General features: G+C 44.0%; 1 protein-coding gene across 3 annotated transcripts in view; it reads left to right on the top strand.

The window, feature by feature from the left end:
- LOC148011632 (NAD(P)-binding Rossmann-fold superfamily protein) overlaps window positions 1-19,291 on the top strand; it is a 65,795-nt gene that overhangs the window by 26,998 nt on the left and 19,506 nt on the right. For all 3 annotated transcript variants that reach the window (XM_087670110.1, XM_087670111.1, XM_087670112.1), the window contains exon 4: window positions 6,393-6,589. In XM_087670110.1, the coding sequence (XP_087526236.1) occupies window positions 6,393-6,589 (197 nt within the window). The remainder of the gene's footprint in view (window positions 1-6,392; window positions 6,590-19,291) is intronic.

The raw sequence follows: 19,291 nt of genomic DNA, 5'->3' as shown, positions 1-19,291 counted from the left end.
ATATCCATCGCCTCTGTAGTCTTGGTAGGGCACTGGGCAGCCGATGTGTACCTTTTGTCCGATGCTCTGGCTGCTTTGGGGTGAGACGCCTTGGGGTAAATCAAAATTTAGGCCGGCCTACTTTTCTTGCCCTATTTTGGGCCTGAGAGGGGGTGTTATACTAATAAATGCACTTAGCCACTTAAACATCCCCAAAACATGCTTATTTTAGGCTTATTTTAGCCGAAACCCTAAAACGGGGAGCGGATCGAGAAAGTTAAGTGGGAGAGGATCTAAAACCCTAATTTTCTATAAATTGGCAGCCAACCCTCCACTCTTTCACTATCTCATTTTTGCAGGTTTCAGGTGTTACCAGCTTGTTGCCCACGTCCCGGTCACGAAGGATATCTGGGCCCTTGCTGTTCATCACTGTTTCCTACAATCTGGCGCCTGTTTTCAGCCCTCCACACACTGAATGCAGGCTGTCTTGTCTGCGTTTTCAGTCTTTCTCTCTCCTGCAAGCTCCGTTTTTAGTATTTCTCTCTCCTGCAGATTGTCCTGCTTGCGTTTTTAGCCTTTTTCTCTCCTGCAGGCTCCATTTTTAGTCTCTCTCTTTCCGTGTTGCTGTCTGCATCAGATCCAACTTCTCACTGTTGCGTTTGCTGGTGTTCGATATTCGGAGGCTGCCTTGCTGCAATTCGGGATCTGTTCGGAGTATGATACACTCTCCAGCTCATTATCCCTGCCCTGATCCTAGAGATATAGGAGTTCGAGGTTCAGTATTCGTTCAGTGCATAGTGTGTTTGCTGCATGAGCATCGTATTATTAGTAGTCATATCATTTCATTTATTCACTGTGCTCATTGTCTTTGAGTTACTCTAACCCTAACCCTAATTGTGTTATTTTTATCAGTTTGTGCTTTGCCGTACGGTTTTTGTTTATGTTTTTGTGTTAGGGTATTTTCTTTACATATATTGCTATCCGGAACAACATCCCTTTCTGAGTAAATTTCAGCTGCATAAGGACAGTTCAGCATATCCAGAACAACATCCCAAGTAGGAAAACACTTTTTGTGACCATAACTCAATAATTCAAGTGTAGAATTGCAATCTACAAAACTCTGTGTTTACTATATTTCACCTATTTCTTGACCTGTTCTTAGCCATTCGAGATGTGTTCCATACCACTTGGATTACAAACCCTTTGACCTTGTCATCATTCTATCAGTAAAACAGTCCCACAAATAATACTAAATCAGAGCTGAAAACCCCGTTTTTGTGTGACGTGGTCATCACATTCTTTAGTTCGTGCATTGGAGAAGCAATCAGCTGCTCTTGAACCTGGACAGTGAGGCTCTTGCCTCAGCAAAAGTGCAAAGAAAACATAGAACTGTACATTTGATGGAATCAGCCCATCATGCAAGAGAATAGAGAGAGAGTTGACCAGAGGGGGCAAGCTCTACCTCCGTACATGAGTCAAAGATGAAGAAGTACTCTCCATAGCTGTTGTATTTGCAGCAATCTGCCCTCAGCCCTTGAAAACTTCACGCTTAGATCTGCCCCTCCTACCTATTATGTTTTGTTCAAATGCTCTCTCTCTCTCTTTTGGAAATTTGTGCCCAAATTGTGACACATGGCATACACATAAATTTTTCCGTTTAAACCTTCCGGTCTAAAATTCTCCATGATTGGTGCAAAATTTGACCTTGGCATAGACCAGAGAATTAATCATCGTGCAAAAACAAAGATAATGACGCGGATAGATTTTGGTGTCCAAAAATAATAACTCCCTAAATTTTAGGGATGGTGACCTCTGCATTTCTCAAGTTGTTCTGAGCAACTTTTGTCATTACAACCACATCAAAAAGTGTAATGTGGCTTAGTTACAGTGACTTTTATTCTGTGAGCATTCTCACATGTATATCTTCTGTCTTGGCCAGGCTCATTGTCCTGCACCATCTGCAGTGGCTAAGCACACAGTTCCAAACCATTGGCATTCTATTCTTCAGTGCCCATTCAATCCGGTCCCAAGGCTCAGACAAACCATTAGTCCAATTTATCCCAATGGCTGCCTCTTCTGGCCATGCAAAGATCTCAGCTTAATCCAAGAGAACTCTGGGGGTAAAAAGCAACAACAACTAAAGAAAAGAAAAAAGAAAAATAAAATATTTATATAAGTAAATAAGGAAAGCAACTACAAAAAGTATCACTACCTGGTGACATTGAAAATAATTGACTCACACTGTTGAACACAAGTGAACATCTCACCTGTGTGTTTCTCTATTGTAAATACTGTCAGAGTGCAGCGATGCGGAAGTGTGGAACCAAAACTGAGAGAATAGAGTGAATTCAGAGAGACGAGAGAGAGAAAAAGAGACAGAAGAATGAGATGATCTGCTGTATGAAGTATGCTGAATACAAAGGAATACAGATATGTACACAGGCACAGTGCGTATGTGTGCGTATCTCCACCTCGATGATGCCACTTGCTGTACACCTTGAAGTATGCTGCAATCTGCCTGATCTCAGCCCTGAAATCTGCAATTGCCTAGTGTGGAACAATGTGCTGGAGAGCTGCTATATATAGCAGAAAAGAAATGCGAAATAATGACCAGGTTGTCTGCATTAAGTGCAGCCGACTGATGCAATACCTTTCAAACTGCCACATGGCATCTGACTTGGCAGCGATGACGCGGTTTCTGACGTGGCATTTGTACCTAATCTGACCCTGACAGAGCCATAATCCTGCTCCTCACACTGTAACTCTCTCGAATGGCTGCTTGATTGGAAAATACATATGTACACAACCTAGTTGAGGAAAATGCCTGTCCAGGGGATGATAGTCTCTAACACCCCTCTCAAATCTTGGACAAGACATAAGGCTGAGGGATCTGGCATGCCTCCGAAGAAGAGTGTGGGAAAGTGCCTTCGTGAACAAATCTACAAGATTGTCCTCTGTCTTGTAGTACTCCACATCTATGGTCTCATCCAGAAGCTTCTCCCTTGTGAAGTGGTACTGGATCTCTATGTGCTTCGTCCGGGCATGGAAAATAGGATTCCCTGCCAAGGCAATGCAACTCTCATGCTGCAGTGAAGAAGAGTAGGACGAGAACAATCTCCGAAGCCACACAACCTCACATGTGGTGGAAGACGCGGCTCGATACTCTGCCTCAGTAGAAGATAGAGCTACCGTGGACCTGTTCTTACTACTCCAAGAGGTAACACCTGTACCCAAGGTAAAACAATAGCCGCTGGTGGTCCACATTGACAGCCCAATCTGAATCGCTCCAATCTGCAAGAACAAGAGTGGAAGCACCTGTATCTGCTAGATAATGAATCTCTAAGTCGAAGGTTCCTCTTAGATACCGGAGTATCCTTTGAGCAGCTTGCCAATGCACCTGCCAAGATGCACTCATGAACCCAACCAAAAGACCTACAACAAAACATAGATCAATCATTCTCAAACTCCACCAAAAGACCAAGAGAGCAAATCTTATGTACTGAAAGCAAATGATACCCTAAACTTGGCACATGCAACACCTCGGAAGTATGGGTGCCACTGAGTCCATCTGGAATTAGTTGCATCTTACCCGGTGCAGCAATAGACACAGAAGAGCTGTCTCCTACGAGAATCTGCCGATGCAAGGGTCGCAAATGGGCAACATCGATTGTCGAAGGAGTCATGTGCTGTGAGGCACCACTGTCCACGATCCACTCTCGAGCTTGGGGAGTTGTCATCGCAGCATCAAAAGTCTTCGATGTAGAGTCGTCAATGACCGCTAAGTGTAGAAAAGTAGCTGATGAGGGTGCATCCATTGCTCTAGAATCCTTCGTGTCCTTGTCCTTGTTGGGGTAGTCCTTCTTTCAATGGCCGGTCTTACCACAAATATGGCATGTTGATTCTTTCTCTTTGTCCTTCTTGGGTTTGTTGTCCTCCTTCTTCATTTGGTCCTTCCCCTTCTTTTGAGAGGCTTGAATAGTCAATGCCTTTGATCTGGAAGTATTCTGTCCCTTCAATTGTTCCTCTTGGTCCAAGACCATAGAAACTAACTCTTCCCAACGACTCCCGCCCTAAAGCAATAAGAGTGGAATAAAAGGCACTGAATCGTGGCGGCAACTAGGGCAGTAAGGTGATTGCCATGTCTTCAGAGGAAATTGGCTTTTGTGCATTTTGATCTTGCATTTGAAGCTATCGAAGCTTGTTGATGTGTTTTCGAAGCAAAGAAGACTTATTCACGGACAGGGTCTGCATTTGCACCTCCAAAGAGACCCTCTTCATAAGGGTCATTTGGTTGTACATCGAGTCAAGCTTCACCCATATCTTTAGAGCCATCGTCAAGTGCTCTATATAGGCTATCACGGTTATAGTACAAGATAAAAAAGAAAAGAATGAATCCTGGCATTCAGCTTGTCCCAATGAGAGTGGGCCTTGGTCAACTCCGCACGAGCATTTGGAAAGAGTTTGGACTCATCTCTCACCGAGGGCCGCGGTCAATCTCCTTTGTCACAAGCTCCGCCAAATCGTAAGACTCTAGTATAGCCAACATCATCACGCGCCAGATGCGGTAATTGTTGCCATCGAGCTTTTGATCTGATGGAAGAGCCGGTAAGACATGCACCTTCTAGTTCATGATTGCTTGGAATTCCACGACAGTCTCTGTAGACATCTTCACCTGCAATGCCTGCACAAACGCAAAGGAACCTTCTTTAGTCGCTAGAGGTGATGAAAAAGTAAAGTCTGCACTTGAAGGCAAAAAATGCAGCCTTCCACCTCTTCAAATAGCAGTAAATTCACCAATCGTGCTCCTTTCCTGTGCGCCCACGCTCGGTTCAGCCTTGTTCCGATGTGCAGCCCTCTTGCTTGCCCTCGAACGTTGGAAACATAGCCTTGTGTCACGCTGAAATCTCCTCTTCAGGTAGGTTCTTCACTCAGTCAGTCGGTCTTCACTGCTCTGATACCATGTCAGAGTGCAGCGATGCGGAAGTGTGGAACCAAAACTGAGAGAGAGAGAGAGAGAGAGAGAGAGAGAGAGAGAGAGAGAGAAGAACAAGAAGATCTGCTGTATGAAGTATGCTGAATACAAAGGAATGCAAATATGTACACGGGCGCAGTTCGTATGTCTGTGTATCTCCACCTCGATGATGCCACCTGCTGTACACCTTGAAGTATGCTGCAATCTGCCCGATCTCAGCCCTGAAATCTGCAATTGCCAAGTGTGGAACAATGTGCTGGAGAGCTGCTATATATAGCAGAAAAGAAATGCCAAATAATGACCAGGTCGGCTGCATTAAATGCAGCTGACTGATGCAGAACTGTCCGACCTGTACCTGTCCGACTGCAGACTGTCACGTGGCATCTGACCTGGCAGCGATGACATGGCATCTGCACCTAATCTGACCCTGACAGAGCCGTAAACCTGCTCCTCATACTGTAACACTCTTGAATGGCTGCCTGACTGGAAAATACATATGTACACAGCCTAATTGAGGAAAATGCCTGTCCAGGGGATGACAGTCTCTAACAAATACATGTATAGGGATAGCTTGTAAAAATTCAAAGCTTTGAAGTGTCAAAAACTGGGAAGGACAGCGTTACATGGAAGGCAGCATGTCAAGAATCAAAGCAGCGGGTAGCTGATGTACCCATGTCAGTACCAGACACTCTACATATGGGAACTTCAGATGGAGGACCTATGGAAGTATCCAATTCAAATATACCATTTCCAGTTCAACTCTATGATGTGCAGGGATACTGGTACACTCTTACACTAAGCTGAAGGCTGTTTGGATCTATTTACCACCAGACTGAATTCTGGACACTCCTAATAAGTTGGGGTTTGCTGAAAAAAGGAAAAAACTATTAAAAAGGTATCCATCTGACCCTCTCTGCCAAACTGGTTGAGAAAATTCCATTGATTAGATTGGACTCTGAGCAATTGGCCTGGTAATCCATCAAAGTTTGGAAAGAGGGTAGAATATACATCTGTGGGAACAGACGGGTTGTCCCAGTGGCAAAAATGATTAAAGCAAGCAGGTTAATAAAATTTCTTAAAAACGAATTCACAGCTCTGAAAAATTATATTGGAAGGATAGTGTTGCAGGGCATGCTTGCCCAGCTAGTCAAGTCAGCTTTTGATGACTATGTTGTGTCAAATGCATTTTTCTTTTCATGACACAATCTGTTTTCAATGTGTTATTAGCTCGCTCAAGTGCTCATATTGTTACTATTTTCAATCAAGTTGATCTTCTATGATTGGCATCAATAGTGACGAGATAGACTAGCACTTCTGGCTTGTCTTTCCAGTTTGTGAAATATAGGGGCCCTAGATTAAAAATTGAGTGGTTGCTTCATAATGCATAAAACTTATTGCATTTGGTTTCTTGCTTGTTCACCAAATATGATTTTTGAGGCAGGTGCTCCTGTCAACAGTTTCAAATTTATGCAGCCCCTTATTGAGGCATTGGGCTATAAGCTTCCTCAACAAAGAATAGCTGTTGGAACTGCCATGATACTTGCATGGGTTTTTTGGGGTTTGTATGGGATAATGTATCCCTGGCTAGATAAATCTTGGCTACCAGAACCTTCAATCTTTCCTTCTGAGGTTTATAAGGTGTGTTCACTAGCAACTCCTCCTAATATGTCTTCAATAAAGAAAATAAAATCACAGCAAACAAGCTTAAACATGTCATAACTTGAGTCACAACATAATAAGAATCTCATGTCTGTTTGCAAAATGTTGTTTAAGGCACGTGGTAAGAAAATAATGTGCAGTTCTAATAGTTGGTGAACAAATCATCCAATTCAGAACCAAACCATCCAGGCATGTTTAAAAAGTTTACTTCCATGGATGTTATTTAATCATGGCTTGTCACACGACTAATGGCATATCTATGAGTGATTTATATTGAGAAAGATGAAAAGTATTGAAGTGCTTCTTGGACATGGATTGGATTGTTTGCTAGTTAGAATATTGCCCTCCTATCAGGAAGCCAACATTAGCATACAAGTTTTTGAATAAGAGGGAGGTTGAAGCTATACTGATATGCATGCTTGTCATTGCCAGAAAATGAGAGCGACATTCTATGGAAGTTAACACATTTGTAAGAATACACATTGTAGGATGCCAGGTTGTGTGCCTACATTTGTGGGGCACATCATGAAAAAGCTCATTCGTTAAGCATGGATGAAGGATGCTGTGGCTGATGATGAATTCAGTCTTTCATTTTCATTGCAAATGTGTTTCATTACATTCAATTCCTAAATACAGATAGTGTATTACCTTGTGAATATGGCGGGTGTACAAGGGGGTGGCTATTTTACTTACGCTAGGCCCTGGAGCCTCTCCTAACAAGCATCACGTGCCTTGCTGTCCAGTTTGGATTAGACCAAAATCATTGCAAGTGCTGCTTATTCTGCATTCTCATTTATTGTCAACATTTCGTTTGCATCGTGTTCCCAAGAGGGGCTTGCTTTGGCCAAGGCAGGGATATTAGACCTTTGGTGTAAGATTAGGTGTTTATTTCTAGATCATAGTTTTTAGGCTTTGAAGATGTGAAGAAAGGCACTTTTTGGATTGCACAAATATCATACATTGTCTACAAGGAAGCATCAATGCTTGAGTGGATAGTCAACAGACATAAAGCCTAGACATTTTGACTTGGTCACAAGTTGAGGTTACACATCATTCATTATGAGGGTTTTGCTTAGGCATCACTGGAAGGCCTAATCTTGCACTAGTCAAATAAGCCTCAAAGATGGTTTGTGCACAAAAAAGTCAAGCATGTTTTGTATGAATGGATGTGGATGGATGCATGGTGCATTTTAGAATCTCCCTTCAATATCTTGATTCATGTCAAGGTTTAGGTTCATTGTTGGAACTTTTAGTTCTATACATTTAGGTTAGCTAGTCAATGTTGACTATTTAGGACCAATCATTGAATATCACATGCCCTTATCTAGTTCAATGATTAATAACATGTTCTTATCTAGTTCAATGTAGACTCTAGTGTTGAGCTAAAACACACTTTACAATTGATTAGCATTTTTGAACAACTCCAAAATGCGCTTAATTAATGAAAAACACAAATTTGGTACGTAGTTCAAGAGGGTTTAAGTGGTCCCCCAAAACCCTAATTTTTTGGGGCACCCTTCAACATCTATAAATAGATAGGTTGCCCACCACCCGGCCTCATCCTTTTGTGTAGGTTTCTCACTCTTGTGTAGATTTCAGCTATCAGCCACCTACCATCTGTAGTCCAGCCATCACCGATTGCAGTTCATTACTATCCACATTGCCCTGCTGTTTGGAGGTCTCCATTTGCTACGTCATCATAGCACCAATTTAGCCTGCATTTTCAGCATTTGGTGTCGAAGCGACAGGCTGCTGCCATCTCTCCCACCGGGCAATTGCTGCAGTCCCTTTGTTTCTCCTGTTGTTTGCTTGACAGTTCTTTGTCTTCAGTGATCAGTTTTCAGCCTTTCTTTGGTGGCATATTGTTGCGTTTACTAGATTTCAGCCTTTGAGTGCTGTGTTTTGGTGACCAGCTTGGTGCCCTTGATTATTCAACACTCCCTCATCTTGGATTGGTGGTTACTGCACTCGGGATCCGTCTCTGGTGGATGTCACTCTTTGGCACTGCATTGCTCTGCTCTTAAGCATTTTGTATACTCTTACATTCATTTACATCATTCATTCACTTTAGAGTTTCTTTTCTCTTTGTTTTGCGTTTTGCGTTTTGCGTTTAGGGTTTGAGTTTTGCTTGTCTTTGTCTGAGTCTTTGTATCTCAATCTTGGTTATATATGTTGTGTTTCCTCAGTGCAAACCCTAGCATATCTTCACATCGTATTAGAGCCGGTACTCTTCTAAAGAGTATCCTATGGTGATTGTGGAGGCTAGTCTTTGTGCAAGACTCACATGTGTCTCAATTCTGATTCATAATATCTCAGACACATTTTTCTAGGGATTCTATGATGCCCTATCATGGTTCTCTATCATTGGAGGCTTTGAGAAGGCATTATGGCCTTGAGGAGGAGGTAGACACACCTTCATCTTTACCATCTTCTTCTTCTCGTTTTGGTCATCTTACAGATGAAGAGTTTGAGGAGTACTTTTGCATCACATACAATTTGGTTTACACTCCTCCAACAAGTGATATTACTTCCTCTGAACCGATTGGTGAGACTAGCCATATCCATGATCTTAGAGAGACTACGACATTCGGCGCATTTGCTGATCCATCTTCTTCATCACAGCCAAGCCTAATGTCAAGTTCGTATGACCCTTTCAAGTTTCAAGTCGTATGAGCCAAAGTTCTCTTTTGTTTCTTTTTTTGTTGTGCAAGATCTTGATGATTTTTAATATGTTAACTTTAATAGAGGAGACTCTGAAAGCAAATTTCCTTCATCAGGTATATCTTTACCATCTATTTCATTTGAGTAAGCAAACCATACTTCTCCAACTCCCTCCCATCCCACCACTATCTTCTCCACATTCTAATCTACTTGCATATTCATTTCAAAGTCTTGGATTACATTTCACTTCCGCTCAAAGTACACTAGGAGTTGGATCTTTCATCTCCGCTCCTAACACTTTCTCTTTCTTCATCCCACCATCTACCTATCCTCCAATCACTCCACCTCTTGGTGCATCATTAAGGGAATTGCCACCCTTCAACACTGTACCTTTCACATACCCTCACTTTACCATATCCTTCCACTTTGGGGCAGTTGTGATGGGCATCCCCCTCACTATCCCTGGACACTCACAACCCCCCCACACGACCTTTAAGACGCAAGGATATTAGACCTTTAAGACGCAAGGATATTAATTCTCTACTTATGGATTGTTGTCTCATATTCCTTTTGTCACTTCTATGCAAGGGCTTTCATCCTCTGCTTCTTGTATCCCTATCCCTCTACCATGGGCTCCACATGCGGTTATCATGCCCGCCCATGTCCACATTTGGATCCGCTATGCACACTTCTCATACGCATGGTGGATACTCTGGGATTCCTTCCCAAGTGTACTTCACTCTCCCATCCCATCCCCCCTGTTCACCCTTCTTCCATTGCATACCTTCTCCATCTCCAAGCACTACTATTTCTATTGCGACAACTAAGAATGCCTTCATAGATAAGACTCGTTTTAACGGGTCGAAATTCGCCACTTGGTCGAATATGCAACAAGTGCTTCAATCTCAAGGACTTTGGACCTCGTCATTGGTATCGAGCGTATGCCAGATCCTCAATTAGCTTGCCTTGATCACATTTGTTAATGGAGAGCCCGCAATGCCACATGCAGTGTTGATTTAATGTAGGGGTTGCTTCTTGAGTTTCACTCTTAGTTACAACATTTCCCCCTTGCATCTGATGGTTGGAGTCATCTCATTGATTGCTATGTGTCATGAGATTGCACTCGACATATTAATCTCGATTTTGAGCTTTCAGATTTTTCCATTCGGGAAGGGATGATTTGAAAGTCAAGTTGACTGAGTATTGGCGTCTACTAGTTGAGTTTGCTACTATTGGCTCCCCAAGGTCAGATGATGATTAGGTTACATTCTTCTTGAACAAGTTGTCTGATAAATACTTACATTTTATCCAACACATTATCTCACTTCCTAGATTGCCGACCTTCTATGAGTCTGAGTGTCTGTTCTTGCATATGCAAGGCTGCATGATCAAGTCCATAAGAAGTTCTCCATGCACATTTATTCGTTGGAGCAAGGATTGATTGCCTCTTTGTCGGAAGGAAAAACCACCAATGGCAAGAACTCGCAAGTTGCGAAGGCAAGCCAAAACAAGGGTGACACCATTTTCTCTGATGGGAACAAAAGAAACACGATCCCCTTGGTAGCAAATTCTTCAGAAAAATAGGCTTTGCACACACTGCCAGAGGTTGGGCCATGTGGACAAGGAGTGTTGTACTAAGGCCCAAGGTCTTCCACTTAGAAAATCCCAGCAGATTGCTGCGATTGCATTCACTCTGGTCGGTCTTTTTTTTAAAGACTGCCGCTACATACTTACAACATACTCATTCCATTGCACTTAGCCTTGCTTTCTTTTATTTTCACTTTTGTTTTTGGAGCATCTCATTACTCACCTTTGTGCTTGTAGATTTTGATCTCTTTTGTAGGGTTTTGTATTTCAATGCAGGGCTAACATGCATGCTTGTACAATCCTTCTTGAGCTGGAGGTAGGAGATGTGCTTTCGTGGTTCCATTTACTTGGAGTTTTGCTCTTCTTCTAGTATGGAGGCTTCCCCTCCCGCGGTGATAGATCTTGCAACATCTCTCTTGGAGCTATCATGGTGGTGGCTTCTATCCTTGCCCTTCTAGTAGGGATGCTTCATCATCTTCATTCATATGGTTCTTGGCACCTCTTGAAGACTGACATCCTCAGGCTTCTCTTTCTTCTTTAGTATCGAGATCTAGGTTGAGAGGGGGTTTCTACCCTTCTTGGTATTCTACAGGTTTTGGCACTTGTCTTCGACATTAGCCTTTCCTCCCTGTTGTATCTTTCCCTATGCATTGCATGATTTCATCATCTTTGTGCTAGGGAGCTTGGGCAAGTGAATAATCTTGTAATGGGAGCTCATGCTTAACCGCCAAGACCCATGGACCGCTTATTCTTTCAAGCGTTTCAAGTGAGTACAAATGGCTATCTCTCACCTAGCCGACTCACCTTTGATCCTACGGGGTTGTAGTGAGCTTACCTTGACACGTGAACGAGTAACCTCCTTCCTCAAGCAACCCGGTAGCTCCTCGATTCTAGATGCGAGCTCAAGCAACCTCAAGTCTTCACCTTTAAGCTCCATCCTCCATAGCCATGCGCGAGACAAGAGAATAGGAGAATAGAAGAAGAGAGGAGACAATGGAGAGTTTCTTTTTCTTGATCCCTCACCCTCACACACTCACTTCTTCACACTCACACTCCCTCTCTTAAGCACACACAAACAAGTAAAAAGGAGAGAAGAAGAAGAGATCACTTTTGCCACACACCAAAGAATGAGCTTCTCATTCGCTTTTTGAGTTTATATACAAAACCTTAATCCCTTTTGGGTGGTGATTATTTTATTTGCATGGCTGGCCGTGGCCTAGGCTCTCTTTCCTATTGTCCTCCTATGTTCTTAGCTTCCTTTCTACTACTCGTCTACCCTTACAATTTGCACAGGAGGGAGCTTGGCGCTCTTTTACAAAAGTTTGAGGGGCAGCACCTTGTATTTAAAAATGTGATTTTGCCTTTGACTTAGTATTTGAGGGTACCCTTGCGCTTTCGGTTGTTTCCCTTCCTGCTTCTTTCATTGTGTTACGATTTTCTTTTGGGCTGCCTCTTTCAGCTCCTGACTTACGCTTTTCCACTTTTTTTTACTTTTTCTTGTGTTGAGGTTAACATTACCCCCCTCCTAGTTGAGTGCTTGTCCCATGGCATTGATGGGTAGTACTTGGAAGGTGGGATGGGTCGAATCAAGCCTGGGTGTTGTCCCATACTTGAGGACCCAGTTTGTGCATAAGGGTGGTGTGGTGTAGGAAGATAGGTCTAACCGTAGGTGTGGGTGACCTCCATAGGTATGTTCTACTCTTGATGTGCCCTAAGCGTAATGTGGGGAATTAAAATGGGCTAGGGGGTTAGAGATGGAGCCGGCCGGTCGAAGCCACCGGACGTTTCTAACTTGAGGACCCCTAGATGTAGTGACTGCGACCTATGTGTGGTGCATTTCCCCTGTGATTTTTTTTTGGCTTGCGTATCATTGATCTAGCCATTGGATAGTTATCTTTGTCGGTGTTGAGATAAAAAAAGAGTGATGGGAGGCGGCATTCTTGCGAAGTAGGGTCTTGTCTTAAAAACCTTCTATTACGGAGCTGCGTCTTACTGCCCCCTTTCAAAACTTGGCCTTGTGTCTTTAGTTAGCCTTTGCTTCTCTTCTCTCTTGTGCTCTGGTGGCCTTGCTTCTTTGGGCCGTGTAGTTTGCGGTTGGACGTGCAACCCATGTCTTAGACCCCCACAGGTGATCTGCAACTTTCTCCTTAATGACTTAATGGCCTCCTCTTCCTTAGATTGCATGGCATCCAAGAGAGTGGTAGAGGAAGGTGCGTTGTTGGGCTTTCAAAGTCACTTGTGCGGTCTCTGCCCTACTCTTTGCTAACACCCTGTCGCCTTCCGCAAGGGCTAGCCGGTGCGCTAAGTCTCTCACTCTTTCTTCACTCTTGTCCATCCATTCATCTGCTTTTTTCTGCATTTCTTCTAGGCTTTTGTCATGCCTGTAGGCTAATGCCCTTAGCGTCCTCTCCTGTTCTTTGATTTCTCTTTCCAAGCGTTGTTGCTCTCCAAGCTTTGAGGCTATCATTTTTTCCAGATTTTCTATGTGCTTTTGTTGCCATTGGCTTCTCTCTTCTTCTACTGTTGCTACTTGCTTCGCGGCATTTTGGATCTTTTCATTTTCCTTTTGCAGGTCTTTATACAATACTACCAGCTCATCGTAATGGCGTTGTAAGCTCATGAGGCTGTGTGTTTTTGCCGCAAGCTTTGCTTGCCACCTCTCTTCTTCTCCTCCCTCGGCCTCAAGATTCTCTTTTAGCTTCTTGATCTCTTTTTGAAACATGGCCACTTGATGGGTTTTTTCTAATTGAGAATTTGCCATCGTCTTCCTTTCGGCCTCGAGCTCAGCGACGATTATTTTCTTGTCTTCTTTCGCCCGCTCCAATTGTGACGAGTTCTTGCACATAGTCGTCGTAGTTTGTAGACAACGGCAGTGTGATGGGGGTCGTGGTCGTAGATGCTTCTATTATATGCCTTTTGGGATCCTATTTCGACTCCGTATCTACAGTAGCTGGTCTTTTAGCTCCAGTCACAGGGGTTTCTCCACTTGCACTGTGAGTTGTCTCTTTATTGACCAGAAACTGCACCCAGTCCATAAGATTGCTGGTATCCGCCATGGTAGAGGAGCCTTGGGTGGGTGCAATGATTGGGGTGGTGGGTAGTAGGACGGGTGGGATGGGGTTGATTAGACCCTTGCCCTTACCCTCGGTTACTGGGGGTGACAGGCTTTTGGGTGCTTTGGAATTGGTGCTTGGACTCATGGCAGCTAGCTCTTCTTCCCTTAAAGGCTCCTCCATTGAGAGGTGTATGCCAAGGGCTACGTCTTCTTTTTCCTTCCTTCTTAATCCCTCGGCCTCCTGCTCTGCTTTCCTTCTCCTTTCCTCTTCAGCCTTCTTGGATTTCTCCTTTATTTTTTTGTCTCCTCCTTTTCTATTATTTTTCTTCTTTCTTCGGCACTTTTGGACTTCCTTTGGGCTTTTGTCAGATCTGCTTTTTCTTTTGTCTTGCTTTCGTCTTTGGTCTTCTTTTGTAGAGTCCGTTTCTTCGATTTCTTGGTCGCTTCCCGGCTAGATGGTACTTGCTGCTCTCCTTTCTCGTCACTTAATGTTCTTTCACTGGATTGTTCTTGTTCTTGGTAGGGAGGCGACCTATCAGGTGTTTCACCAACTCCTCCTTCTCCATGTCCTTTCCCCAAGGCTTCCTTGATGATAGCAGTTAAGACCCCACCAAACCCGATGGCCGAGGCCTTTGAGGATGATGCCTTTCTTATTGTCTTAGCAGGTAGGGGACTCTTCTCTTGCAGGTCTTCCTCCTATTACCAATGCCTTTGCTGAAGACTCAATGGTCTTTTGCACGAACCCATTCAGGTTTACTTCATGTAGAGATCTTGTAGCAATACTCTCTAGCATAGGCACATTGATCCGGCTCATTATCGAGTTGTACTTTTGACTAGAGAACAATGCATGCACCATTTTGGCCTGTAGCTGGATTTTTGGATCAGGAATATCAGCTAGGCTGATACCGTTGTTAGTGTGGACCATCACTTTGTTCATTCCTAGCATGGTATACATGTCTCTCTTTGGCTGTCTTTCCACCTTGTTGGCTAGGCCCATTGGCTTCTCCATCAACTCCGGTGCCAACTCAATCTGTACCTGGTGGGTTTTTTGTCCTTTTCGCACGATGACGGTGCGGCGGTTCCTGTTGAAAGTCCGAAGGAATTCCATGCACTTCTCATAGTTGACGCCTTGGCTCACCTTCTCCATGTACTTCTGTAGCTTACACTGCTTCACGAGTTGCTTGATGGTTGGCTCTTCCATTACGATGTCTTCCAAATTCAAGATGTGCTTGAATTTGAATTGGTTGTAGGCCCTTGTTTCCACTGAGAGGCCGTACTCCGCCTGCTCCTTCTCCGAGAACAGCAGCTTGCCGGTTTTCTCTTGTTCTGCTATTGTAGGTGCTTGTCATGAAGCCATGCTCACGATTAGTTATCTTAAAACAATTTCTCTCAGAAAGATTATGTACTTATGGGCAATTGAAATGCTTAAGTATAGAGAGAGACTTTTCCTTTAAGCAGTTCATTCATTCCAAAAATTTTACCACTTTTTTTCTCAATCACGAGTTGATTTTCATATACTCTCTTTTGCTCTTGGACATTGATTGAGGCTTTTTTCCTTGTGTTTCATTCACCTTACATGTTTGCATGTTTGATTTCACCTTACCCCCTTCCCTTTGGAATTGAGAAGAATCCTTCCTAGAATTAAGGTTTGAGAGGTCAAGGGCATTCAGCGCGTGCTTGCGGTGTTTTACTTTCGCATGAGCCAAGCATAGAAGTTTGGATTATATTCTAGATTAGCATAGCAGTCCATGTCGAAAGGACGGATGCCTACTTAAGTGATGTAGGTGAGGACATCTGTGAGGAAGTCACCGGAGTGGATCCTGCTAGCAATGTGTAGCTCTTATTCAGTAAGGACTCGATCTAGATAAGGGTGGCTCATGACACGATCTTCCAATGGTCAGTTGCGAGTCATGGCCAATATCCTAAAAGAGGTAGGAGCTACGTAAGTGGGATTATACTTGGAGGTCTTAATGGCGCGTTGTTGCTCAGGATTGGTCATGATTTGGTAGCCTTCTTGTTCCCATTGGAGTTAGAGAGCATACCACTTGTGTAAGAAGGATGAGTCATTATCGGCTAGCTTGCAGAGTTTGTCCAACTTTTGGCTTGTGGTAGTAACTTTGCTATTGCTATAGGAGGTGATCAGTCATTTTTTAAGGGCTTGGTCTCAAGATATCACGGTATTGGCGATCAATTCCTCTGCGATTGTGGGGGTTTTTACTGTCACAAATTCATATTTCTCCCAGGTGCATAGCATGGAGTGGATATCCAACGCTAAGGATGGATCAAGTAGACCAAGGTCTAAGCACTCATAGCTTTTAGCAAGTAGGGTGGAAGTGGCATCTAAGCACTTGATGCAGGTGACTAGGTCGTCTCCTGTGTTTTCAGCTAGGTCTTTAGCCAACGTGAGGATTGATCGTCGTTCGTAGGATGGCTTAAGACCTGCTGGTGGGTAGGGTCGAGACGAGCTAGACAAGGGAGCTTCTAGTGATCGACCCTCAGGTGGGTCCTTAGGAGTACTGGTATTCTCAAGGACCATGGGTTGGGCTTGCGGCTTAGAGGATGTGCTATGCTTGGGTTGAGAGGTAGCTTGGTCACTAGACTCCTTGAGGATGGTCGAGTCGATGGGAGTCAGGTGCAGTTTTGGTCGATGGACTTGTTGTAGTACCGGCGGCTTAGTGTTCTTAGGCTTTATAGGTTTAGTAGCTCTGGGCTCTGCAGGCTTGGGTATGAGGGTCTCTTGGGGCCTTGCTTTCTTAATTGTTGTTTGATCTTGCGTGGAGGGGTTTGAGGGTGGCACTTAAGTGGTGCCCTTGACAGTTTTGGCTTTAGGCACCCATATTTAGACATTGCCCTTGTAATAGCCTTGCGCTTGCAACAAGGTTTTGGGAACCCATTGTGGCTTGACCGTTTGTCTTCACGTGTATCGCCTTTTCTGCGGCCTCCTAGCTCTTGGGTGTGAGTTTCTTGTGTTGCGAGGTTGTATGTGCTTGCTTCTAGGAGGTGGGCCTTTGTGCTTAGGCATCCATTTCAGCTGTGGTTCTTGGGCCTTAGCTCTGGTTTATGTGGTTTGATGGCATTGAGGGTTGGCGGGTTGTGACAAGTCACGACTCCCATCCTTAGGCTTTATGGTGGATTTCTCTACCGGTGGCTTGGCAGACGTTGATGGAGCCGCGTCGCCCTTGTTGAAAGCCGTGATTATTTGCACGTTGCTGATGGCTAGATGAATGCGTTGTGATTGGTAGTTGACATTGCACAGTGTGTGCTTTTTAAATGTACATCCTAATAGCAATTCTGTACCCCATCCTTTGTATTTGGTAACACATAAAAGATCATGGGTAGGCTTTCAGACTCAATAGAGATAGCAATCTTGCACTTTCCCAAAAGTGCGTATGATTGATCCCCATATGAGTTGAGTTTGGCGTGAGTCAAGATATTAAAATCAACAGCCTCATCGATCAATGCATCAAATGTATGTGTTTGCTGGGCAATGACAATCACTTGCAGGTAGGCCGGAGCTACGGATTCCTCATTTTCATCTTCAATTTCCGTGATAGTGGCCACTCATGCCTTGACAGGGGATTCTAGCAATGAAGGCTCGTGTAGTGGGTTTGTGGGAGGGTAGTATTTCTTTATGCGGTTGCCGTTGTGAAGAAGCCTATGCCCTCACCCTCTAGGGTTTCAAGTCCTAAATTACCGGTTCGACTGATGGTGCGAACTCTAAAAGGTTCTAGTCCTCTAAACTTCATCTTTTGTTTATGACCTTTGATTGAGTACAATAGTACTAAGTCTCCTTGTTCGAAATCCCGTTGTTTGACATGCTTGTTAAACCAACTCGTGTCATGCCTTCTCGCATATTAGTGCATGGGTGGCTAGAAGTGGAGTCTTCGATAAGCATTCTAGCTTGATTAAGCACTCCATCCATGCCTCCCTTCCATCCCATCTCTCTTGAAGAGCTATTCCCAAGCTCAGAACAAAGAACTCTACGGGTAGAATCGCTTCAACTCCGTAGGTCAATTTGAAGGGAGTCTATTCTACAACCGTTTTATAGGCTGTCCGATAGGCCCACAAGGCTCCTATTAGTTTGTTATCCCAATCACTGTGTGAAGGAGAGAATACTTGGGTTAGGACATTTACTAAAACCTTGTTTGTGAACTCTGCCTAGCCATTCACTTGAGGTAGTACGGTGAGGATTTTCGGTGGATGATCAGAAAGGTGGACAAGAGATGAGCGATCACTTCATTGATGAAGTGCATGCCCTGATCACTAACCAGTTCCATGGGGCAGTAGAATTGTGAGATGACTTGCTCCCATAGGAACGTAGCCATGGTCCGAGCGCTGTTCTTTCTTGTAGCTCACGCTACCTCCCATTTTGTGAGGTAGTCAGTGGCAACAATGATGTACTTGGCCTACGAGTACTGTGTTGCGGGACTAATAGGCCCAATGAAGTCGATCCCCTACTTGTCGAATGGTTGTCTTGCAATAATTGGGCTTAACTCCATTTTGTCCTTGCGAATAGGTACCTTGGTCTGTTGGCACTCATCATAGTGCGTTATGAATCGTGCTACATCTTGGAAAAGGGTAGATCACCATAGTTGAGATTGCAGCACCTTGCGGGTGGTTGTATCTCCACTGAAGTGTCCTCCTGCAACTCCCCTGTGTGCCTCTATGAGTACATCATGCATTTCATGCTTACACACACATCTTTGTAGCAACCCGTCTTGCCCTAGCTTGTAGAGTTGGCTTGCTATCAACTGATAGGGTTGGACTTTAAGAATGAGTCGCCTAAGTCGGGCCTTTTCGATGGGTCTTTCGAGCAGTCCGTGTTCAAGCACTTGGACTATGTTGTCTGCGCAATATGGCGTCAAGTCAGCTCTAAACAAATCTCGTTCGCTAGATAGGTTGAATAGATGTGCATCTGGCAACTTGTCTGTAATGCCCTGTCCAACAGCTTATCCAGTGGGCATGCGAGACATATGGTCAGCCATGTAATGCTGCTTTCCCTTGTGTACAACCACAGAGAAGTTGAATTCTAAGAGCAATAGTAACCATCGAGCAATGCATCTTGTAGCACACGGTTTATTCACGAGATAAAGCAATGCTTGATGGTCAACAAGGAAGGAAAAAGGTATAGCTAGTAGATAATGCCGAAATTTCTTTACAGCAATCACCATGGCTAAACCCTCTCTTTCTGTCGTTGAGTAATTCATTTCCGTATCCACGAGTTGTTTGCTAGCAAAGCTCACCGGATAGTCTAGATTGTGTTCACCTGGCTGGCACAACACAGCTTCCACGGCAAACTTCAAAGCATCAATGTGAACGTGGAAGGTTATGGTCCAATTAGGGACTCGTAGGATTGGAGTTGCGGTTAGAGCCTTCTT

The sequence above is a fragment of the Lygodium microphyllum genome, chromosome 28 (genome assembly GCF_053477565.2).
Source record: "Lygodium microphyllum isolate KBCC chromosome 28, Lygodium_microphyllum_v1.1.10, whole genome shotgun sequence".
NCBI classification, from domain to species: Eukaryota; Viridiplantae; Streptophyta; class Polypodiopsida; order Schizaeales; family Lygodiaceae; genus Lygodium; species Lygodium microphyllum.
This window is presented reverse-complemented; position numbering and strand designations above follow the sequence as displayed.